The 25098-nt window shown below is 39.6% G+C and overlaps 2 protein-coding genes across 3 annotated transcripts in view; both read left to right on the top strand.

The window, feature by feature from the left end:
- The window catches only part of LOC309703794 (GTPase IMAP family member 8-like), a 37468-nt gene extending 19273 nt beyond the window's left edge, over positions 1–18195 (top strand). The window contains exons 1-2 of one of the 2 annotated variants that reach the window (XM_082528699.1): positions 6904–7021; positions 15344–18195. In XM_082528699.1, the coding sequence (XP_082384825.1) occupies positions 6988–7021; positions 15344–17520 (2211 nt within the window). In that variant the 5' untranslated portion in view covers positions 6904–6987 and the 3' untranslated portion in view covers positions 17521–18195. Of the gene's footprint in view, positions 1–6903; positions 7022–15343 lie in introns of those variants that run through there. The other variant, XM_082528700.1, reaches the window with a different exon arrangement.
- Positions 10194–11537, top strand: LOC309703807 (uncharacterized protein). The gene is made up of 2 exons (XM_082528724.1): positions 10194–11120; positions 11182–11537. Exons 1-2 carry the CDS (start codon positions 10508–10510, stop codon positions 11226–11228), a joined length of 660 nt encoding a protein of 219 aa, XP_082384850.1. The 5' UTR covers positions 10194–10507; the 3' UTR covers positions 11229–11537.
- Positions 18196–25098: the final 6903 nt, after the last annotated feature.

Here is a 25098-nt window from a genome sequence, read left to right as displayed (position 1 = left end):
AAGTCCTGTTCAGCAAGTGTCCGATGGCTTTGTGATAAAAGGGATAAATTAATGATCTACTACAAAGAAATGCATGTAGCCTGAAGGAGAGGTATGAGGAAATATTACATAATGACTATAACAACAAGAGCACCCAGAGAGCACAACTGCCCTTGAAGGGCAAGAGCTAAACTAATACTTGGATGTTTTGGGATGTTTTCATTACAACATGTTGACATCCGCCTGTTTCAATTAAAATATGATAATTTCAGGTAGTTATGGCATCACCTTGATGTTGTATTACTCTTTACAATTTCTTGAAATTTTTTTCAAGGTTAGCTTTGAACTTGGGCACTAACAAGGTCAAATGCTTAGCCAACCCAGGGCCTTGTGTCCTCCAAAGATGAATATGAAAATAGTATAAAATAGAATGATTTTATTCTATTCATCCCCACCACCACTGAAGGGAGGGAGCATGCAATCATGCTTCAGGTGAACACATTTCTCACATGTAAGGGTAGGCATCCATACTAGTGGTGTGGATCAGTCAATCAGTAACTTGTTCCCTCCTGGCATACATCTTAATGTCAGAGAGGATGTGGCTCAAGACTGCTCCATTCCATAAGCCGTGTAAGATCTCTCTGTAATCACAAATCTACAGATGGAGTCACTGTTATGTTTTTCTTTTTTGAAACTGGCAGATAGTTTCTCCAAGTCCTGGGAAGAAGTCATGCAAAAATCCAAATAATTACAAAATAATTGATTGCCTGCAATAGGCTCCAGGTGTGCAGGAGCTGGAGTTGGCCCTGCCCAGGGGCGGATCCCAGGTCAGTTCAGGAGCCTTATGGAAATTCCAGCCACCCACCGCAGCATCTAGCATGTCTAATGTGTGTCACAGAGTTGCAGTTATAGATAGATAGATAGATAGATAGATAGATAGATAGATAGATAGATAGATAGATAGATAGATAGATAGATAGATATATTATTATTATTATTATTATTCCCCTAGTGACTCCAGCTGATGTAATCAAGGTACTTGAATCCTACTTCAAGGATGATATCAAGGATAACAAATCAGTGTCTCAAGATGACATTCTCTTTCTGAACATGTTAAAGGAAGGCATTTACAAAAACACTGAAGGACATCATGAAATGCCACTTCCATTTAAGGACAGACCCCTCTTACCAGACAATAAGCAAATGGCCACTGTGCAGCTTCAAAGTCTCAAAACCAAACTGTCAAAAGACCAAAGGTACAAGGAACGGTATATAAAGTTTATGAGTGAAATCATAGAAAAAGGTGATGCAGAGGAAGCGCAGAATGAAGCTAAAGAAGGAGAAAGGTGGTATATTCCTCACCACGATATATATTACCCCCAAAAACCAGACAAACTCAGAGTAGTGTTTGACGGCTCCGCAAAATACAGAGGTACCAGTCTTAATGATCATTTGCTGTCAGGTCAAGATTTGCTGAATAGCCTTAATGGTGTTCTTATCAGTTTAAAAGGTATCAAGTTGCATTATCATGCGACATTGAAAAAATGTTCCATCAATTTCATGTGTATGAAGCAGACAGAGACTATTTAAAAACTTTTAGGGTGGAAAAATGGCGCAATGAACACCGAGCCCAAAGAGTTTCGGATGAAGGTGCACCTTTTCGGTGCTACGTCCTCGCCAGGGTGTGCAAATTATGGATTAAAGCATCTTGCTAAAGAAAACGAGACACAGTTTCCTCTTGCATCTCAATTCATAATGAAGGATTTCTACGTGGACGATGGTGTGACCAGCACTGCAAGTGTCAAAGAAGCAATACAGCTCGCTCAGGAGGCTCAGACACTCTGTGCGTCAGGTGACCTCAGACTACACAAGTTACGACAAAAAAGCATTCCAGCATCTGAATGTGCCTGCCCACAGCAAGCATGTGACCTGGCGTTTAATGACTCTAAATTTGAATGAGCGCTAGGTAGTGATGGGTCCAGCAACACTAACGCACCGACGCATGTATCAAGCTCACAGAGCGAAGCCTGTATCGGGGCGTGCGTCGCTTTAAGAAAAAGTCACGTGATCGATACAGCTGCTGTATCGCTCATTGCCAACGCGCCAAACTGTGTTTAAAAGGTACCGCATCCAGGTACTCTGGGGGCCTCTGGATATCTGGGGCCTGGACCTCCTCCATACCTGCTTCATACCTGGTGGACGGGGCTATGGCTCCCCACACTCCCTAGCAGATCGTTACATGGAATATAAGCATGCTGATCCACACAGGTGTGCACACAGGTGTACACACGGGTGTTCACAGACACGGACTACACCTTTCTTGGCTGCTGCCTCAAAGCACATTGTGCGCTGTCTATCTTGCGTGCTGCACAATATCGTTTATTATTTAGTATCTACTGATATCTACTGCTAGCTAGTTTATTGTGATGGTGCTGTTTTTTTTTTTTTATTATGTTGCTCTTTGTTGTTTGCTTTCTCTTCTGTTTTTTTTCTCCATACAGGTGACCCAGGTGTTTTGTTTGTTTCCTTTTTTTTTCTTCCCCCCCTTCTCACCGTCTCTTCTCCCCTTTGGTTTTCTTTCTCTCCCTCTCTTTCTTTCATTCTTTCTCCCTGTCCTATCCCCCAGTCATGTCTGTCCCGTTTGTAGCAACTGAAAATAAAATAAATTCATAATTATAATAAAGGTCAATCAAATGGACCAATATGGCAAGGCCATGATGATCCACTTGGTAAAATAAATCCGCTTGGCATCTTTCTTGGCCTTAAGACAACAATTCTGATGGCTATAGATCCAAACGGGACACACACACAAAAAAAAAAAAAAGGTACCGCATCTGCCAACGGAATGAGTCACCACCAACCCCCCCCCCCCCCCCCCCACAAAATTACTCTTGCAAAGACAAAAAAATACATATCTCTCTACAACAAATAAAAATACACATCTCTCCATAACAAAATGGAGCCCGAAAGAAAAAGAAATGCTTCTGCTGTGTGGGATCATTTTGATCTTTTAACTGCAAATAAGGTAATAGTTTGTCTGCCTTTGTTTCAGTGTAATCTATCAGAATAGAAAAAAACAGCAATGTGACTTGCAGCGTAAATTATTTATTTCATTTTATGCAGGTTGAATGTCGCATCTGTTCTGCGGAGCTTTCGTACACAAACAAAAGCACCTCCTCAGTGTTTAGGCATGTTACACCCCGGCCTAGGCAACCGGGGTGCAACGTAGAAAAGCAAAGATAAGGAAAATAAAACTACGAAGAAAAACACTAAGGCTCTCCACCAAAATCCCAAAAAGTGTCTCAAAACGAATTTATTTACATCAAAACACAAAACGTCAAACTATTTACAACGGGGGGAAGATCACGACCATGATCAACTGACACACAGGGCTTAAATACATGGAGGGAACAATCAGGGAATGGACAACAGGAGGGAAACACAGCTGGGGCAAATCAGAACTGACGAGACAGGGAAACGTAAACTGAACACACTAAGATACACAGACTTTCAAAGTAAAATAGGAAACACATAACAGTCACGCAAAAACAACACCTTACCAACGCCAAATCGTCAATCCCGGAGGAGCACCTAGACACTCAAATCCACACACAATTACGGTCACAGTCGTAACACCCCCTTACCCAAGAATTAACATTAACCCCAAAATGTTTAATTCAAGGAGACAGTGCTCTAGACAGGGTGTCAGCCAATACGTTATCCTTCCCTTTCTTGTAACTGATCCCCAAGTTAAAATCTTGCAACAACAAGGACCAGCGCATAAGTCTTTGATTGGAGTTGCACATTTGGGAAAGGAACATCAGTGGTAAACACCTGCACAGGCAGCACACTTGACCCAGCATAGACCTAACATACCCCCCACCCAAAAAAACAAACATTTAAAACATACAACCCCAACGAAAAATGTTCGTTCCATGTCCAGCCCATACGGCACCGGCCACCGTCCCGGCCTAGGCAACCGGGGTGCAACGTAGAAAAGCAAAGATAAGGAAAATAAAACTACGAAGAAAAACACTAAGGCTCTCCACCAAAATCCCAAAAAGTGTCTCAAAACGAATTTATTTACATCAAAACACAAAACGTCAAACTATTTACAACGGGGGGAAGATCACGACCATGATCAACTGACACACAGGGCTTAAATACATGGAGGGAACAATCAGGGAATGGACAACAGGAGGGAAACACAGCTGGGGCAAATCAGAGCATTACAGAGCCAAACATGAAAATGAGGAGACAAACACACTGAGAATGAACACAGGTCGGCCTATATTGACACTGAACAGCTTTATCATCATTTTTTTTTTATTAATATGTGTTTTATTATTTTGAAATCAAGCATCTGGGAAGACTGTTCTGGACCAGGCTGTCGTGAATTTTATTATAAAGGAGTGCCAACCCCTTAGTATTGTGGAGAGTGTCGGAGAGAAACATTCCAAGATCAGAGGATCCTTTAACGAATATATCCTTTTCTGAATAGAAATTTATAATAAACTCTGAGTCAATTACATTTAAATGGGTAATATTACATTCACAATACTTTCATTTTAATTTTCACTTAATGTCATTCACAATATATTTTAAAGATGTCTTAAATATTTGCAATGTAAAATATATAAAATGATTCCATGGAAAGTACAATACTTTACAGTGTATACAAGTATGACTAGGTCATTGAATCAGTGTCTGTTGTGAGTCTCAAGTAAGTTGCCTGCAGTGATATTTAATGTCCAGCAGGTGTCAGTATGGAGTAAACCAGCAACACTGTGTCGACGCAGTATCGATACAGTTTGGGGAATGTGCTGAAACGCTTCACGAGGCCTCATCTACCCATCACTAGTAACAACCACCCGAATTACTTTTTTCGCTATACCAAAAAAAGTAGAGGCGGCTGCTCGACTTGACTGAGATGGATGCCTTCCTCAAACCACGATCCAAAGCACACGAGACTGAAATCCCGTGCGGTGTCGAGAGATTTAACATTGCTATATTATTGACCTACTTCACTCGAACATGATATGAACAATTTAATATACGCTCTCTGCATATCATGTGGTTTCCACACTATATAGTTATACTTAACTTTAAAGCATGAGGCAATTGTGTTAAATGCATGCAAGATGCTTATGTAAATCCAAGAGATGGCCAATCCCTTTTTTTCAGTGTGTATCCGGGTTTCCGGACTCATGACCTCCCCAGCTGTCAGAGGTAAGAGTCACGTACATGTCCCTGTTGTCTGAATTGGCCATATTTTTGTCAATTCGTGCTTCTTATGTTTTTGCAGAGATCACCTGCAGATCGTTCTCTACATCGATTGCTAGTATGTTTTTATTTTGTGTCATACGTTTAATTATTTTACCTTGTAGTAAACAGGTGTGTTTATAGGTTGGAGCACTTTGTTTGAGAATCGGGCGGCGCCGTTTGATCGGTGTATAACTTTGACTTGTTACGATCTTAGTATTACTTCTGTCGTAATCGTCTCTTGCAAATGCTAATTTCACGATACATTACAGACAGTCTGGTCTGGGTGGGCGTCTGATAGCTTTACAGCGGGACCGCTACTGCTTCTCTGCGCTAAATTACAGACGTGTTGCTTTGACTTTCTTTCGTTTGGATTTCCTTCTGCCCGTTTCAGGAAGTGTATGGACAGTAATTAGTTTAAAGTCGGCTCTTTGTCTCATGCACAAGCGACTTGGATTCATGCGGAGAGCCAGAACATCTAAAAACAAAGTTTTTATAATAGTGTTTGAGGAATATGTGGTATATATGGAAGCCTGTTAAGCTGCGTTTCATGTATTGAGTTATTCAAATAGAGCAGTTTGTATGTAAAAACTTCACATAACTGAGTCATCCGTTCTAAAATTAAGATTCCATTTATTTTGTGTTTGCGTGGTGGGGTGAAGGAAAACCAGTAAAGGTAATTAAACGGTACTGATAACGTCACCTGGAGGTAGAACTACACCGCAGAGAATATTACACTAGCCAGTGCAACAGTTTTAACAGTTATAAAGGCACACAGGCACGTTATTAACAAAGAAGAGGCGTGGCAAATCAGTTTCATTAAACAAAAGTTTATTTAACAAGAAAACAGAAAATAATATAGAGCCGCAGGAAGGAAAACGTTTCCTATTTGCTCTCCTGTATGTGCCTTTGATTTTCGTGCCTAGTCCATCCTTGTTTCATCTCAGTGTTTTGTACCTGTGTCTGTCTGTTTTCACTATGTTTTGCTCCTTGGTCTCACCTAGTTCGTTGTGTCTCCACATCTATCCCCAGTCTGTGTGTGAGTGTGTGTATGTGTACTTCCTGTTTTATTTTGATAGTCTCCCATCTCCAATTTTGCTTCCCTCATCATCATTCAAATTCTGTTCTGCTTTGTTCCCCATGTGTGTCCACATGGCCTGATCTCCTCTTTTGTATTGTTTGTGTGATATGTGACAGAGAAAGTATTTGCCTAGCTTCTGGGCGTTGCCCTGGCTGCCCGGTCAGACATCATACCTTTTGATATGAGTTTTCTTTCATTTAATAAAAAGCCAAATTAAATATGCTGACATGGAAAGGAAGAATTTAACACTCAGCTAACATATAAAATGCCCATTTTAGTCAAGCTGGCACAAAACTATACTCGTTTGAGTCACAAAATTAATAACCCAGGCAGAGTGTGTGAAAGCAACAGAAACATCAATATGAAATACGAGGTCTGTGATTAACTGTCCACACTTACACAGGTTAAACACCTAGATTAGACATTAGCTCTCCTTTTTTCTTCAGTGCACCAAACACAAAACATACACAAAGTATGAACTCATCTCTCATACAAAAGTAACTCAATTTGAATGACATCTAACCAACAACTAACCGTTCCTGTTTCCTTTTGATCTTTCTGCCCCACCTCTCAGGCACGTTTCTACACATTCAAACACTGCAGAGCAATACAGAGGAAACAACTGAGCAGCAGAACATCAGCAGAGACAGAAAATCATATCAACTATGGCCGATATGGCCAGCAAATACACTCGCCTTGGTGAGTATATTTTAAAAGACTAATTTATATCATTAATTTTATGTAAATCTAATAAAACTCAACCCCCACTTACAAAACTCAACATGTATCAGACATTATTTTAATTTATCTACTTGTTTGATCTCTTCCTCTAATAATTTCTCTTTGTTATTACTACTGTTAATGGTTTTCTAAGTACGTTGTACACTCTGATCCAAATAAGAAGTTCAGTCTACAAATCCAAAAGCTGGTTCATGAAATGCCCAAAATGAACATCAACTATCAGAAGGTAAAATAAAAGTTTGACTGAAAAGTTATTTTCTTTTATTAAAACCCAGAGTCAGAAAGAACGTAGGAAAAGAAAATTAAAAGAATTTATTAGGAAAATAATTGTTTTTCAATCAATGTCGTCAGCAGTTTTTTGATGAAAAAAGAAGTGGAAAAAATAAGATTTGAAAAGTTTTTCGACTAAAACAGAGGAACAAAAGAAGGGAGGTATTTTCTTGTTCGTCTCCTTCAACATTTGTTCTGTTCACTAATTAACGTGATTCTTTACCCCGCTTCAGATTAATGGTCCACTCACCAAATCTACCATGACTTTATTTTCTTGTTCGATCCAATTCCATCCAATTCTAAAATATTTGGAAAATCTAAATAAAGCCAGAATGCAATGATTAGAAAATCTCACACCCAGATTTTATTTACAATAGAACATAGAAAACGCTTCAAATGTTTAAACTTAGAAAATTAAAATATCTGTGTGCCTTTTATTTATTTAATTTAATGTGATTTAATGTAATGTGGTGACAGAAGACAAAGGGGGACATTGACAGTGTCAGAAGATCTCTCTTTTTTCTCAGCACATTATCACATATTCCCACAGAGTCAGGCACCTACTGGTTAAATATTACAATACTGTAGGTATCATCATATATGGCGCCAGTGTTGGTCAAGTTACTTGAAAAAAGTAATCAGTAACTAATTACTGATTACTTCCCCCCAAAAGTAATCCCGTTACTTTACTGATTACTTATTTTCAAAAGTAATTAATTACTTAGTTACTTAGTTACTTTTTAAAAACACGATTTACAACCTGAATAGGTGATAAAGTGATAGATCTTTCAGCCCAATTCTACTTTTTCTACATAATCCATCATACAAAATGTAATCAAATGGAACAGTCTCTTTTTAAAACTTTTATAGTTTTATTAATTTTAATCTTTTAACTTTACGTTAAAAGATTACAAGTAACGCATTACTGCCCATCTCTGTATGGCGCACATGAGGAAGACATCATACAGAGTTTGAAGGGTGACTGAGAGATGTAGTCTTGACTTCATGATCTATAATAGTTGACACAGTAAGAAGGCTACTGGTTCTTTTGGGATCCCCTTGAAGAAGCCTAAAGTGTTCTATGAATGTATGATTGATGTGTGAATTCTTGTTAAAAGGACTTTGAGTGGTCATTAAGAGTAGAAACGTCCTACACGAATGCAAATATATTACATTTTCACCTCCAATGTAACAAAATAATATAAAATTAAACAAACTAGAATCCATTTGGTCCTGAGATTAATCTAACAGAGAGCTATCAGACATTAAGTAAATTTAGTGAAACCATGTTAAATATTACCTTTATTATACAAAATTGTTAAAAAATAAGCCATCAGTGGGAAACCCAACACCAGTCTTCCTTCTCTCACTCCTGCTGATCAGCTCTTGTAGGTTTTCTTTTCTTGGACTGTGTCGAAGTTTAAAAATAATTGCTGGAGCCCAGTGTTTCTTATTATTTACTCAGTGATTTAATGTCAGTTTGGCCTGCATATGATATACAGTGGGGTAAAAAGTTCGGGCAACCTTGTTAATAGTCATTATTTTCCTGTATTTATTATTTATTATTTTCCATTGGTTGTTACAATAAAAAATGTCAGTTAGATATATCATATAGGAGACACACACAGTGATATTTGAGAAGTGAAATGAAGTTTATTGGATTTACAGAAAGTGTGCAATAATTGTTTAAACAAAATCAGGCAGGTGCATAAATTTGGGTACCACAAAAAAAGAAATGAAATCAATATTTAGTAGATCCGCCTTTTGCAGAAATTACAACCTCTAAATGCTTCCTGTAGGTTCCAATGAGAGTCTGGATTGTGGTTGACGGTATTTTGGACCATTCCTCTTTACAAAACATCTCTAGTTCATTCAGGTTTGATGGTTTCCGAGCATGGACAGCTCTCTTTAACTCGAGACAGATTTTCAGTAATATTCAGGTCTGAGGACTGAGATGGCCGTTCCAGAACGTTGTACTTGTTCCTCTGCATGAATGCCTTAGTGCAAGCCTATTCAAATGGTGGCCCGCGGGCCAAATGCGGCCCAGAAGCAACCTGCGAGTGGCCCTGCCTGTGGTCCTGGCAGAAACACAGAGAAAACGCAAAAAATGAATTCATTAATTAATTTTTAAAAAATTAAAAATTCCTACAGCGTAGTGTAGACTGTGAATGCAACACTCCTAGTAGCCTAGCAATATTTAATCCACAATGCACCGTGATGTAAACATATTAAACAATCATCGTAATATATGATGCGACAACAGCATGTCTTTCTCACTCCAAAAGCGCAAAATTGACAATGAAAACTGTCGGTTTAACCCTGCCTGGACTGACAAATACTTATTCATTTTACCGAGTTTAATAATCTTACAACCGGAGTTGTACTACCATGGTGTTACACCCCGGCCTAGGCAACCGGGGTGCAACGCAGAAAAATAAAAATAAGGCAAAAACACACGAGAAAAAACTAATACGGGCTTCCACAAAAATAATCCCAAAACGAGATTTAAAGCAAGAAACGACATTTATTTACATCACCAAACACAAGACGTCAAACTATTTACAACGTGGGGAAGATCGCGACCATGACACACTGAAACACAGGGTTTAAATACCTAGAGGGAGCAATCAGGAAAATGGACAACAAGAGGGAAACACAGCTGGGGCAACTCAGAACTGACGAGACAGGGAAACGTAAACTGAACACTAAGATAACACAGACTTTCAAAGTAAAACAGGAAACACATAACAGTCACGCCAAAACAAAACGCCTAAAACAATACACTGCCAACGCCGAACCGTAACATAACAGTCACGCCAAAAGCAACACACCGACAACACCAAAACGTAACAGTTAGTTTGACGTCTTGTGTTTGGTGATGTAAATAAATGTCGTTTCTTGCTTTAAATCTCGTTTTGGGATTATTTTTGTGGAAGCCCGTATTAGTTTTTTCTCGTGTGTTTTTGCCTTATTTTTATTTTCCTGCGTTGCACCCCGGTTGCCTAGGCCGGGGTGTAACATATGGGGGCTCGTCCGGGATTGCCTTCGCTGGGGGGTCCGGGGACCGCCCCAGCCTTTGTCGTCTGCTGGAGGGTCCGTGGGACCGCTCCAGCCTTCATTCGCCTTCGCTGAAGGGTCCGAGGGACCACTCCAGCCTTCATCCGCCTTCGCTGGATGGTCCGTGGGACCGCTCCAGCCTTCGTCGTCCGCTGGAGGGTCGGTGGGGCCGCTCCAGCCGTCATCAGCTTCGTCTGCCTTCGCTTCAGCCGTCCGTCTCCGCTGGAGGGTCCGAGGGACCGCTCCAGCCTTCATCCGCCTTCGCTGGAGGGTCCGTGGGACCGCTCCAGCCTCCGTCGTCTGCTGGAGGGTCAGTGGGACCGCTCCAGCCTTCATCAGCTTCGTCTGCCTTCGCTGAGGGGAGGGTCTGTGGGACCGCCCCAGCCTTTGTCGTCGTTGGAGGGTCCGTGGGACCGCTCCAGCCTTCATCCGCCTTCGCTGGAGGGTCCGTGGGACCGCTCCAGCCTTCGTCGTCTGCTGGAGGGTCAGTGGGACCGCTCCAGCCTTCGTCGTCTGCTGGAGGGTCAGTGGGACCGCTCCAGCCTTCATCAGCTTCGTCTGCCTTCGCTGAGGGGAGGGTCCGTGGGACCGCCCCAGCCTTTGTCGTCGCTGGAGGGTCCGTGGGACCGCTCCAGCCTTCATCGGCTTCGTCTGTCTGGATCAAACTTTTCACTTGGTGTTAAATGTTTGATTTTTGGGTGGGGGGAACTGTTACGTTTTGGTGTTGTCGGTGTGTTGCTTTTGGCGTGACTGTTATGTTACGGTTCGGCGTTGGCAGTGTATTGTTTTAGGCGTTTTGTTTTGGCGTGACTGTTATGTGTTTCCTGTTTTACTTTGAAAGTCTGTGTTATCTTAGTGTTCAGTTTACGTTTCCCTGTCTCGTCAGTTCTGAGTTGCCCCAGCTGTGTTTCCCTCTTGTTGTCCATTTTCCTGATTGCTCCCTCTAGGTATTTAAACCCTGTGTTTCAGTGTGTCATGGTCGCGATTTTCCCCCCGTTGTAAATAGTTTGACGTCTTGTGTTTGGTGATGTAAATAAATGTCGTTTCTTGCTTTAAATCTCGTTTTGGGATTATTTTTGTGGAAGCCCGTATTAGTTTTTTCTCGTGTGTTTTTGCCTTATTTTTATTTTCCTGCGTTGCACCCCGGTTGCCTAGGCCGGGGTGTAACACATGGTGAGGGTCCTGTACAGCCCAAGAGAGAGCTGCAGCAGCTTCCCTTCGTGTTTGCTTCTTGGCGAAGAAGAAAAGGCCTTTCACAGATTCTGAAACAATGAAATACTGCAAGCTGGCCGTGGTGGATGCGGTGAAAAGTGAGTGTGACATCTGCTATTAAAAACGTACCCCTGTAGGACAGTTCAAATATTCGTAGAATTGAAGTTCTGGCGTCAGACGAGTTTGAAATGCTGTTAGATGACCTGAAGAAAACTGATGTAATGTCTATAGCAGGGGATCACTGACAGAACTGATAATGCACAGTTGTGAGTATATGTCCGTTTTTTGGATGGGAAATTGCTCGGCTTGCTACCGTTAGAGGGACACGCAGCTGGCGAAATGATGTTTGAGAAGATTTAAGCTCTTTTTGAGGAAAATGGTCTGGATATGAAGCATGTCTGTATACTTGTGACGGATGGGGCTCCATCCATGGCAGGAAAAGTGAGTGGTCAGCGAAATATTTATTTTAATTTGAAAGGGAATTATCAAAAATGGTTTTTTGTTATTATTATTATTAGTATTTCAAATGTGCAAAAAATTGTTTAGTTATAGCTCCCTTTTTTTTAAATGGACCTTTTGGTGTGCATTTGTGAGAGGTCACCAGATTTATAGGGGAAAAGGAATAAAAAAAATACTTGTTTTTCAGTACAGTTGTGTGGGTTTGAAATTGATCATGATCTGCTGCTTACTGGCTTAAAAAAAAAAAATATCTGGCCCAGATAAATTCCTCGGTTTGAAAATCTGGCCCAACTAACTTCGTAGTTGAATAGGCATGCCTTAGTGGGTTTTCAGCAGTGTTTCGGGTCATTGTCTTGTTGAAAAATCCAGCCCTGGTGCAGCTTCAGCTTTGTCACGGATTCCTGGACATTGGTCTCCAGAATCTGCTGATACTGAGTGGAATCCATGTGTCCCTCAACTTTCACAAGATTCCCAGTCCCTGCACTGGCCACACAGCCCCACAGCATGATGGAGCCACCACCATATTTTACTGTAGGTAGCAGGTGTTTTTCTTGAAATGCTGTGTTCTTTTTCCTCCATGCATAACGCCCCTTGTTATGCCCTAATAACTCAATTTTACTTTCATCAGTCCACAGCACCTTATTCCAAATGTACTTTAGCAAACCTCAAGCGGCTCTGTTTGTGCTGTGGGCGGAGAAAAGACTTCCTCTGCATCACTCTCGCATACAGCATCTCCTTGTGTAAAGTGTGCTGAATGGTTGAACGATGCACAGTGACTCCATCTGCTGCAAGTTGATGTTGTAGGTCTTTGGTGCTGGTCTGTGGTTTGACTCTGACTGTTCTCACCATTCGTCACTTCTGTCTATCTGAGATTTCTTTTGGTCTGCCACTTTGAGCCTTAACTTGAACTGAGCCTGTGGTCGTCCATTTTCTCAGTATGTTCCTAACAGTGGAAACAGACGGCTTAAATCTCTGAGACTGCTTTCTGTATCCTTCCCTTAATAAACTCAGCCGTCTGCTCCTTGCTCCCTAAAATATAACAGGACTAAATTCTACCATCTCACACTTCTGTTTAATCAGTTGTCTGCTTGACGTTTATTCAGCTGTGTAAAAACTATAACTTTAATCTCAGCCAAACTGATTTATTCAGGAACAAATAAAACACTGAAAAAAAGCCAAACAATAAAATTTGTAAGTTATCTAAGGGACTCCTATATCATGTTTAACCTGAGTAGTGAAAGACCACTGGGGGTCTGAAAACGATGTGCTGGGAGTTCGGTGTTCTCACCGGCTCAGATATTTGAAGTATAAACAGCTACATTCTCGCCTGAAAATATCTGAAAACGTTATTTTGTGACCCAGAAAGAGTAATAAGTGTAATATTAAAACTAACTAGCTGCCGCCATTGTTGAAAACTGGAATTGGCTGGGCCACGCTATGAATTCTAGGATGCGGTTCCTGAATTTGGACACAGATACGATACCAGACACAGCTTCTTCTTTGTCGGGGTTTAACGGCAGCTGGCATCCTTGTAGATGCAGTGCTGCCATCTTCTGTTTCAGTCCGTTACTACACTCTTAAATCCTACTACTTATTCCTGCGTCTTTCAGGATCTTACAAAGCTTCAAACGATGTGCCGACTATCAAATTAGTCATTGATGATTTTGAATGTCGACTAATCATGGCAGACCTACTCTGGATAACTGTTTTTGTCATGTAATTGGATTGCACTTCGTCAGGCCTCTACCCTAACACCTGACCAACTTGGGTGTCCCACCTGAAGGCTGAGCTTCTGCTGGTCAAGCTGTTATGGTCACTAAGGTGCGCAAACCCGCTGACCATATTAAGGTGGCAATCTCTCAGGGGGATAACAGAAACCCAAATAAACTAAAACTAAAATAAAATATTGCTCATCAGATTCTAACAACTAAAAACATGGCATTTAACTTAATTGGATCGCCTATATCGAATATATTTGAAACAAACAATAACACTTCACACTATTGCCAATATTAACAAAACTAAAAAGGGTAGGCCTGGTTTAAAAAAAATAAAAAATAAAAAAAAATAAACAGAATTCACAAAGTCTTGAAAAATAAAACTTAAAAATAGAAATACAGAATAAAATAAAATATCCATCCAGATCTTTACCACCAACAATATAAAATCTATCATAATTGGAGGGCCTAATTCAAATAAATTTGCAAAATTAAGTAAGAATAAAATAAGACCTCTCAATACAGCCAATACTTACAAAGCTAAAAAGGGCTGGCATAGTAAACGCACCTCATTGCCTGCAGTAGCCAAATGGAAAAAGTACGCTTTTCCCAGCTGCACTTCATCTCAGAGGTAGGTTAATAAATTGGATTTAACTTAACCACAATACTTTCACATGGGTTCTTTAACTGGAGTCCAACTTGAAGGCGGTGGCAAGATGTGTCGCATGGATGCTGGGGGGAGGGGGAGCTCTCTGCCGAGTGTTGTGTGAGCCTGTGCATGAAACCTATCATTTAATTTGTGCCTTTTCTTGCTGATTTTTTTCAGCTACTGTAGTAAATCTTGTCCATATTCAGCTTGTGGGTAATAAATTATTTTCTTTCTAAACTTCTAAAAGTTTGACTTAAGGGGGCAGGACGTTTGTTTAAGGGGGCATTGCCCCCTCTTGCCCCAGCGTATAGCCAGCCCTGATAAGAAGTATGATTCAATGCAGAGGTCTATTAACACATAGTGAGTGAAAAAGGTGACTGAAGAAGAAATACTGCATCATGGGAACCCCCCAGCTGCCTACATCTATTGCAGCACAACTAAGGGAGGACTCAGGGTCACCTGATCCAGCCCTAACTATATGCTTTAGCAAAAAAGGAATTCCTCACATTTTCTATTTGTATTTCTCTTGAGTCTCCCTTCTAGAAATATTATATTAATGTAAGAAATCATTATTGGATATGGTTTTTTACTCTATAGGATACCAGATTTCAATTTAAAAGGTAAATTATACACGTAATTACACTAAAACCATGAGTTCTGCGAAAAAAACCTGACAAGGTGGAATTGTTTCAGTCACAAAGCCCTTTATGATACTCCATTTCCTCTCCACCTTACAAGTTAATCTGCTGTAAGGTATGTGTTGGAGAATTATACCAGGGAGTCAAATACTTTTGATTTGAGGTTCCCTTTTTCACATGAGATACAGTATCCAGAGTCATATGTAGTGAGGAGGTAAAATTATTAACAAGATAATGATAAATTAAAAAAAATTGTACTACTGTTGTAATTCAACAGAGGAAGAAGAACCAGAGGAACCAGAGAAGCCAGAACTCAGGATTTTGCTTGTTGGAAAAGCTGGAGGTGGAAAGAGTGCTTCAGGAAACACCATCCTAGGAAAAGGGAATGCTTTTGAATTGACATCATCAGAGTGTCAGAAGGAAACAGGAGAGTTTGATGGTCAAAAACTGGCTGTAGTTGATACTCCAGGTCTGTGTGGCTCCAGTAGAACTGAAGAGGATTTGACAGCAAAGATGGAGAGAGCCATCTGCTTTGCTGCTCCTGGTCCTAATGTGTTCCTGGTTGTGATTCAGGGAAACTGCTTCACAGAAGAAGATCAAGAAACAGTGAAAATGTTTCAGAAGTTGTTTGGGAAAAGGTCAGCATGTTCCACATTAGTCTTGTTCACCCATGGAGATGACCTGAAGTCAGATGGAGACACCATAGAAGAATTAATCAGTAAAAATCCAGCTCTCAGTGACTTCATCCGTCAGTGTGGTGGAGGATACCATGTCTTTAACAACAAAGACAAGGATCCCTCTCAGGTCAGAGAGCTGCTGGAGAAGATCAACACCATGGTTCAGAGAAATGCAGGAAGATACTACACCATTGAAATGTTTAGAGAGGCTGATCTTAGGATTGTTCTTATTGGGAAAACTGGAGTTGGAAAGAGTGAATCAGGAAATACCATCTTAGGAGAAAAAGCTTTTAAAGCCGCAGCAGCTTTTTCCACAGTGACATCAGAGTGTCAGAAGGAAACAGGTCTGTTTGATGGTCAAAAACTGGCTGTAATTGATACTCCAGGTTTATTTGACACCAATAAAACTGAAGAGGAAGTGAAGAGAAAGATCAGTAGCTGCATCAACCTTGCTGCTCCTGGTCCTCATGTGTTCCTGGTTGTGATTCAGGCCAACAGATTCACAGAAGAAGAACAAAAAACTGTCAAAATCATTCAGGATATGTTTGGAGAACAGTCAGCAAGTTACACTATGGTCTTGTTCACCTGTGGTGACAATCTGGAGAGAGATGAAGTCACCATAAAAAACTTGATCCATGATCATCAAACTGTCTCTGACTTCATCAGTCAGTGTGGTGGAGGATATCATGTCTTTAACAACACAGTCAAAAATCCCTTTCAGGTCAGAGAGCTGCTGGAGAAGATTAACACAATGATTGCGAGAAATGGAGGAGAGTACTACACCAATGAAATGTTCAGAGAAGCTCAGAGAGCCATGAAAAAACCAGAAGCCGTCCTCAGGATTGTTCTTGTTGGGAAAACCAGAGTTGGGAAGAGTGCAGCAGGAAACATCATCTTAAAGGGAAAAGTATTTAGATCAACATCCTCCTCTTCCTCTGTAACATCAGTGTGTCAGAAGGAAACATGTCAGTTTGAAGGTCAAACAGTGGCTGTAGTTGATACTCCAGGTCTGTATGAAACTAAACTAACTAAAGAGGAGGTGAAGAGAGAGATTGTTAGATGCATCTCCTTTGCTGCTCCTGGTCCTCATGTGTTCCTGGTTGTGATCCAACCAAACAGATTCACCAAAGAAGAACAAAAAACTGTGAAAATCATTCAGAAGATATTTGGTGAACAAGCAGCTGATTACACAATGGCCTTGGTAATCCATGAAGATGATGAGAATAAAGACACCATAGAAGAAGCAATCAAACATCCAGATCTCAATGACTTTATCAGTCAGTGCCGTGGAGGATATCATGTTTTTAACAGCAGAAACAAGGATCCCTCTGAGGTGCTGAAGAAAATCAACACAATGACTGAGAGAAATGGAGGACGCTGCTACACCACCAATATGTTTGAAGAGGCAGAGAAAGCCATAAAAACAGAGATGGAACGACTTCGGAAAGAAAATCCAGAGATCACGGCCAAAGAAGCAAGATACAAAGCAGAAAGAAGCAACGCGTTTACTAAGGGGAGTCGGGATGCTGTCATTGCGGGGGCTGATACTGGTGTTAATGTTCGAGCTGCTGGTGCTGGAGCAGGGGCTGGAGTTGCTGCTGGTATTGGTGCTGGAATTGCCATTGAAGTTGCTATTGGAGCTGGTGTTGGAGCCATAGGGGGTCCAGTGGGGGCTGCAGCAGGAGCGTTAGCTGGAGCTGTAGTGGGACTCGCAGCTGGTTTCATAGTAAAATCTGTAACTTCGAAAAGAAAATTAAAGGATTGTGTTACACAGTAATAATCAATGAAAAATAACATTTATCAGCAGCTTGTGAATGTTCCATTTACAAGGAAATAGATAAAAAAAAATAACAGTAATAGTAATAATGTTTTGAGTGTTGTTTAGATGGACTAAAGAAAAACATAATATATGAGCTGCAAAGAAGAAAGATATAAAGTTAACCCTCTGGGCTCTATCCTGGCCATTTGTGGCCACTTTTCTTTTTTCAACCATTTTCATTCGGTTAATACAAATGGAATGAAAATTCCCAAAGGTGTATATTTTTTTTCTGATTTTTTAATTTTCAACATCGGCTCCTTAATAATGTCAATAGTATACACTATACACCAAATTGTTCCTCTTGACTCTATAATGGCCATTTTGGGCCATGATAGAATAGTGTAATTCTTATTATTGTTGTTTTTTATTACATTAATTAATACCTTTAATAACATCATCGTTTTTATTAATGAATTGAATAGGAACATATTACTGATTATTAGCTTTCTTGTAATGATTGTGGAAATATTAAATTCTACTCTAAACCAATCAGTCGTTCAGATTGTGTACAATGTGTTTTGAAGCTGTGGTCTCACATTCAAATTCAGAATTATGAATTAAACAGTTTAAATTTATTGATGAAAGTTGTTTTGTTGTTGTCTGTCCTAACGAAAACACCTGAAACGGACCAGTTTCCCATGAAAAGATTCACTGTGGTGTTTGAGCCGATCAAATTGTGATGTAAAAGAACAGCAGACATTTACTTTATGTTTTCTCCATTGTGTCAAACACATTTTTATTCAGTGATAAAAACGGTTAAGTGAAAATAATCTGCACACAGAGGAATAGTAAAACTGCATCAGTCATCATTATGAATTAGTCTGTTTGGTTTGACGCAGCAGCACCACCTGCTGGACAAACTCTGACCTGCAGTCAAACTTCAAACGAAGCAGAAATATTTCTTTCAGCTCAGAACTTTAAGTATGTGATCGTCTGTGCTGAGGGATGTGAAATGGACGAGACTGAATGTGGATGGATTATTTTTTTTAATCAGCTGCTGCTTCTAAAATCAGCTCAAAATTAAAAAAAAAAAAAAATCAAAAAAATCTGAATATTGTGTGTGGGACAAGAGAAACTTGTTAATATGAGAATAAAATGCAAAAAGACCAGAAGTTAAGGCTGGAACTGAAAACACACATTTATTAAAGAACTACAACAATGTTTAAATAATAATGAAACGAGATTGATACACATATTGCAGCAAGCTTTTGTAATGTCAGTAAGACATTACAGTAATGGTAAGACAAAACAAATGAATTATACAGTACTTTTACTCGAAGTTAAATTTGCAGTTACTTTACTGGAACAGAATATTGTAATAGGTTTGTAATTTTACTGTAAATTAAATAACCTCAAAAACAGTAAATTAAATTGACCATTAATTAGATTGAAAATATTTATTACAACAAGTACAGCGATTGCTACTGTGATATTTGCATTAAAGTGATATCAATTACTGCAAATTTCAGTTGCAGAACTTTTGCTGCAAAATCAGTTACAGCAGGATTTTTTTTCTTTGCTATACAAATGTTTACAAAGTTACTGTGAACACTTTTTACAGTAAATTACTTGCATCCAGCTGCCAATAAGTGTTATAATTTACAGCCACCTCTTACAGTGCAGTGCTATCATCCTCCTCTGATTGTTTGAGCCTGCTGTCAGCAGTCAGTCTCTGATTACACCAACGTGCTGCAGCCAAAGTAAGTAAAGTTATGAACATATATTGAATACAAATTGTAAAGAGAAGATGGAGGCGGCTGTGTGACATCACCATTTACACATTACATTGCTGAGGACTCAAATAACATGGTTGGATGGATGGCTCTCCATACTCTAACTCATACTAATAGAACAAAGTTTAAGTTCAGTCATACTTATAGTTTCATAAAATCACAGCTGCACAGAAAAAATTGGAGTGTTACAATGTGCTGGAGTAAATGTCTCAGAGCTGATTTTAACTACTGTTACGGATTCAAATATTGGGGATGGAGACAAGAGGAAAAAACCACAATAACAACACTGGTCCGGCCAGGTTGAGTCAAACAATGATTTTAATGATCACACGCGTGGGAGATGGACACCGTACGCAGACAGCATCAGATCTCAAAATGGTTTAGCATTGATCAAACTCTTATAGCCTCTAGTGGCCCCCACCTTATCATAAAAGCCAAACATTCACATGCTTTCTCTCACACGGCGCCTAAGCTACGACCTTGGCTCCCCGTTTATCTGCTCCTGCTGAGATGGGGCAGAAAACTCCAGTATGTTCTGTTCTCTTCTAATCAGAGAAATAAGGCAATGACTTTCTGCGAACAGTATTTCTTATAACTCAGCAGTATAATGCATCATAAAACAATATCATTCATTCACAATAAATCAGCAGTCTAATGTAATGCAAATCAGTTTAACAAATGCAATAGTTACCACCTTCTTCTAATTCAGGAGAATAATGCAAACTAAAACTACATAATAATTCACAATCTTTAATTAGGGGTCTAACATGGCATAAAATAATATTATAATCCCACACTCCTACATCCTGTAATCCAGTCTGGCCGGGTTCATTTCTTCTCACTCCTGAGGCCCTTTGTCCCCCTGATGGGCGAACCATATGTGAGATGACCTCTGAGTTTGCGCAGTTCAGATGTAAGAAAAACTATTATTACAACAATAGCAGGTACAGATGACACTCCCCAGTTCTTCTACAGCTTTATTTTGGTGCTACCTTATACCCTTCAGACGTACTCAGACTAGAACCTCTGCCCGAGGAGCTTTTAGCCTTTATCTTATTGCTGCAGCTACCAGTGTCGTCCAGTTGGGTGATCCTCTGCTCTTCTTTCTTCAACCTCAGGGGTTAGACAACCCTTCAGTCGTGGCACAGATCAGGGGATTATTCTGCCCCGATTTCAAACAACAATCTGTGTATTCTTGGGTCCTGTGTAGCTAGGATGGATCCATACTTTGATTTTGTTTATGCCAAATTCTGTCCCTACCATTCAAATGTATCAGCAGAAATTGCGACTCATCAGACCAGGCAAAGTTTTTCCAGTCTTCTATTGTCCAGCTTTGGTGAGGTTGTATCAATTGTAGCCCGAGTTTCCTGTTTTTAACTGACAGGAGTGGCACTTGGTGTGGTCTTCTGCTGCTGTTGACCAGACCAGAGATGCTCTTCTGCACCAAATGAGTGGTTATTCGAGTTACTGCTGCTTTCCTGTCAGCTCAAAGCAATCAGGCCCCTCTCCTCTGACCTCTGGCATCAACAATTCCTCAATTTTGGAAATTTTCTCTTTTCAGACCATCCTCTGTAATCTTTTGACATACTCACACCACTAACCATGTCAAGTTCAAAGTCCCCTTTCTTCCTCATTTTGATGCTGGGTTTGAATCTAAACAGGCTGCGTTGACCACTTATGCCATGACCACTTAAGCTCATTAGATATTTGGGTTAACGAGTAAATGAAAAGATGCACCTAACAATGTGAGGTGTGAGGTGTAAATTACTAATCTATAAGAAAGTCTCTCTGAGGTTGTGTGTGTTTGGAGATATGGTTGAAAATCAAACCTGCTGGAGTCTCTACAGGGCTGCTTCCAGAAAGATTAGTAAAAACACTCCATGAGACGATGAAGTACATGTTTTTAAAAAAAAAATCAGATGTAATATCCTGATCAATGAAAGGAAATGGGGTTGTCTCTTTTAAAAATCTAAATAGATTCATATTTCTGTATACTCTGGATTCAAACAGAGGCTTTTCGAATTATTTCCCTCTGTCCAGCTGCTATGAGAGGAAAACCGGTAATTCTAGCTAGAATTTCTACACAGTTACATCTTAAGGTCAGTCAATACACAAGTTTTGATTGATTGATTGATTGATTGGTAATTTATGTCAACATGTGAACAATATACAAGTACATTTAGAAAAGAAAATAAGAAAGAAAAAAAATACTATACAAATTGCATACAAAAAAAACCCGTTCTGATTAATTTACATGTTGAAAGGGAGTGGGAAGAAGTAAACACTTATTTAATCCCACCCCTTTGCCATAAATTATCAGTTAATATTTAGTCAGCTTCCTTACTGATATAATTTGTAATAAAAATAGTGAACAGATTTCTGATATACTATATACTATAATATCACATCATGAGGGGTTTTTTTTTGTTTTGTTTTTTAAATAGAGACATTCACTTAATTTAAATATTTTCCTTTTCTTTATAGTTCGAGAAAATCATATTTTTATAACTCTTTTTGAACAGTTTTATGTTTGGACATTGCTTTAATTCCATATTCAGACTGTTCCATAGTTTCACTCCATGAACAGAAACACTAAAGCCTTTTCTTGTAGTACGTACCTTCATTGTTTTGAAGTTTTTTTTTTAACTGCTTTCTAAAACAGCCCAGCACATGATCTGTGGTCAGTTAATTTATTTGAAGCTTTTTTCTTTATTATGGATTTCAGACCAGCTGATCCAACATGGATCCAAACATTTTTTTATGCACTTCTTTCCTCTACTCTTACTTTTCCTTCTCATTTATTCTCCTGGATGTTTGTCTTTATCAATGCCCTGTTCTTATGTCTCCCACACAGAGTGGTGCCTTTCTAAATTCTGTTTGCACTGCAGGTGTGTGCCTTTGACTAGGATGTTTGAGTCAATATTTAATTTTTGGCATGGATGAATGGTGTTGTCTGCAAGTCCTGTTCAGCAAGTGTCCGATGGCTTTGTGATAAAAGGGATAAATTAATGATCTACTACAAAGAAATGCATGTAGCCTGAAGGAGGGGTATGAGGAAATATTACATAATGACTATAACAACAAGAGCACCCAGAGAGCACAACTGCCCTTGAAGGGCAAGAGCTAAACTAATACTTGGATGTTTTGGGATGTTTTCATTACAACATGTTGACATCCGCCTGTTTCAATTAAAATATGATAATTTCAGGTAGTTATGGCATCACCTTGATGTTGTATTACTCTTTACAATTTCTTGAAATTTTTTTCAAGGTTAGCTTTGAACTTGGGCACTAACAAGGTCAAATGCTTAGCCAACCCAGGGCCTTGTGTCCTCCAAAGATGAATATGAAAATAGTATAAAATAGAATGATTTTATTCTATTCATCCCCACCACCACTGAAGGGAGGGAGCATGCAATCATGCTTCAGGTGAACACATTTCTCACATGTAAGGGTAGGCATCCATACTAGTGGTGTGGATCAGTCAATCAGTAACTTGTTCCCTCCTGGCATACATCTTAATGTCAGAGAGGATGTGGCTCAAGACTGCTCCATTCCATAATCGGTATGTGTAGCCACTCTTTTCAGTTATCTCGCTGAGGGTGTTCAGACCTATGTAGCACAGCAGTGGGGGCCGAGCATTTCCTCAGTAAATCCCACACTTGATGGTGACTTTTGCAATTGGCATGATTTTTATATGGATTTTTTTCTTCAAAAACCTGGATTAATTCCATATTCAATTTTGAAGCAATAAATTGCACCAAAAATGCCAGATGTAGCAAAATTGATACAAACTAAAGCTCCTATCTGCAAACTGACTGAGGGGATTTAATGAGGCCAGTGTGTCAACCCCAAACAAACTACCGTGTAAGGGAAATTCAGGTGAGAGGAATGTAACATCAGAAAGCAGCTTTAAGTCGATTTTTATATAAATGAATACATGTATACAGAGATGTGCAGTAATGCGTTACTTGTAATGCGTTACTGTAATCTGATTACTTTTTTCAAGTAACGAGTAAAGTAAGGGATTACTATTGCAAAAACGGTAATTAGATTACCGTTACTTCCCGTAGGAACGCTGCGTTACTGCGTTACTAAAACCGTGATTTTTTTGCGAGAATGTCTCATGACAGTAAGCGAGTGCGCCGTTAGTGACAACAGCTGTGTGCAGATCAACAATGGATCACATATCGATTGTGGGAGAGTATGAGCGTGCAGCGTTTAAAGCGTGGAAGTACTGACCTTACTTTGAGTTTGATTCCATAAAAAGTGACAAAAACATTAGCGTCCATCGTGCGTGGGAAGAAAACTTCTTTTTACAGCGAAAAAAAATCCTAAACTTCCGAGCAAGCACCGAGTGCACAACGACGTAATGGGAAACTCACAGAGAAACTCACGGATTCTACAACTGACCGCTGCACACCTGCACCAGGGTAAACCTCCGCCTACCGCAGTCCTGCTTTACAGGTGAAAATAGAGCAACAGGACCGCTGAGTCTTTGACTTTATTTATTTTCTGCTGTGTTTTACTTGCATCTATTTGAAAGAGTGAGTGTAAACACAAAACATATTTTATTTTATGTGCTGGAATGTGTAGAAAATAGGTTTAAATGTTAAACTAATTTATTCAAGTCAGAGAATGTTGCATATAATTAAATTTTTGCTTGATGCATAAAGTTAAAAGATTAAAACTGATAAAACAAGTTTAAAAAAGAGATTTTTTCCATTTGATTACATTTTGTATGATGGATTATGCAGAAAAGTAGAATTGGGCTGAAAGATCTATCACTTTATCACCTATTCAGGTTGTAAATCGTGTTTTTTAAAAAGTAACTAAGTAATTAATTACTTTTGAAAATAAGTAATCAGTAAAGTAACGGGATTACTTTTTGGGGGGAAGTAATCAGTAACTTGACCAACACTGCATGTATATAAATATGCAATCGTTTCTGTCTTTACTGCGGGCCACCTGCAATACCTTCGCGGACCACTAGAAGGTGCGTGCACACTGGGGATGACTGCTTTGACATGCTTCCTGGATTTTAAGGTCAGTCAGCGCCGGTATTAAGAGTTTGGACGCTGAAGGTAGTGATGGGCAGATGAAGCCCCATGAAGCACTGAAGCTTTTCATCCAATTGGTTCACCCCAACGCGAAGCTTCATGAAGCTTCATTTGCTCTAGCAGGACACCTACTGGACGTAAAAATAATAGCTGGCATGAATTTGAAGAGTGTGGCCTTTTGCACACAGCCTGTAAATGTCAACAACAAAAGGAGTGTGTAAAACATGTATATTGTAGTGATGGCAGTATACTGTGTATATTTATAGTGGCAGTATGGGAAATGATCATTTGGAAATGCTTAAAATGGAAATGATCATTTACTGTGAGGTGAGGTGTGGTTGGGGTGTGGACAGTAGTTGTGCTTTTGAAACGTTGAGGTATGGACAGCTACAGCCTCAGTCCTGCCTGTTCACATTTTAATCTGTAAAAACTAAATTTTCACTGCTTTTATGACCTTTTTAGTGGGGAGAACATAGCTAGGATTTAATGATTTAACAAATCTTTTGAATCCTTTGTCCTCCACAATGCTAAATGGCTGGGAGTCCTCAATCACCATGCTGACCAGGTCTTCATCTATTTGAGATTGTTCTCTGAGGAAAGACAACAAAAACAAAGCACAAATATAAATATCACACACGTAACTTATTACAGCTGTATAATATTGTTATATCATTTAGTAACATTACTGCATGCTATATTATCATTGCATTTGATGGCTCACCTGGTCTTGCTCCACAATCGCTG

This window comes from Aulonocara stuartgranti (genome assembly GCF_965226115.1).
Source record: "Aulonocara stuartgranti genome assembly, chromosome: 3".
Taxonomy (NCBI): Eukaryota; Metazoa; Chordata; class Actinopteri; order Cichliformes; family Cichlidae; genus Aulonocara; species Aulonocara stuartgranti.
Note: the sequence above shows the minus strand (reverse complement) of the source record. Positions and strands in the feature narration are given on the sequence as shown.

Excerpts from the sequence above, each read along its gene's own strand:
- LOC309703807 (XM_082528724.1), top strand. The coding sequence starts at position 10,508 with ATGGTCCGTGGGACCGCTCCAGCCTTCGTCGTCCGCTGGAGGGTCGGT. Across the intron at positions 11,121-11,181 it reads GTTACGTTTTGGTGTTGTCG|GCGTTTTGTTTTGGCGTGAC; the intron begins GTGTGTTGCTTT and ends GTATTGTTTTAG.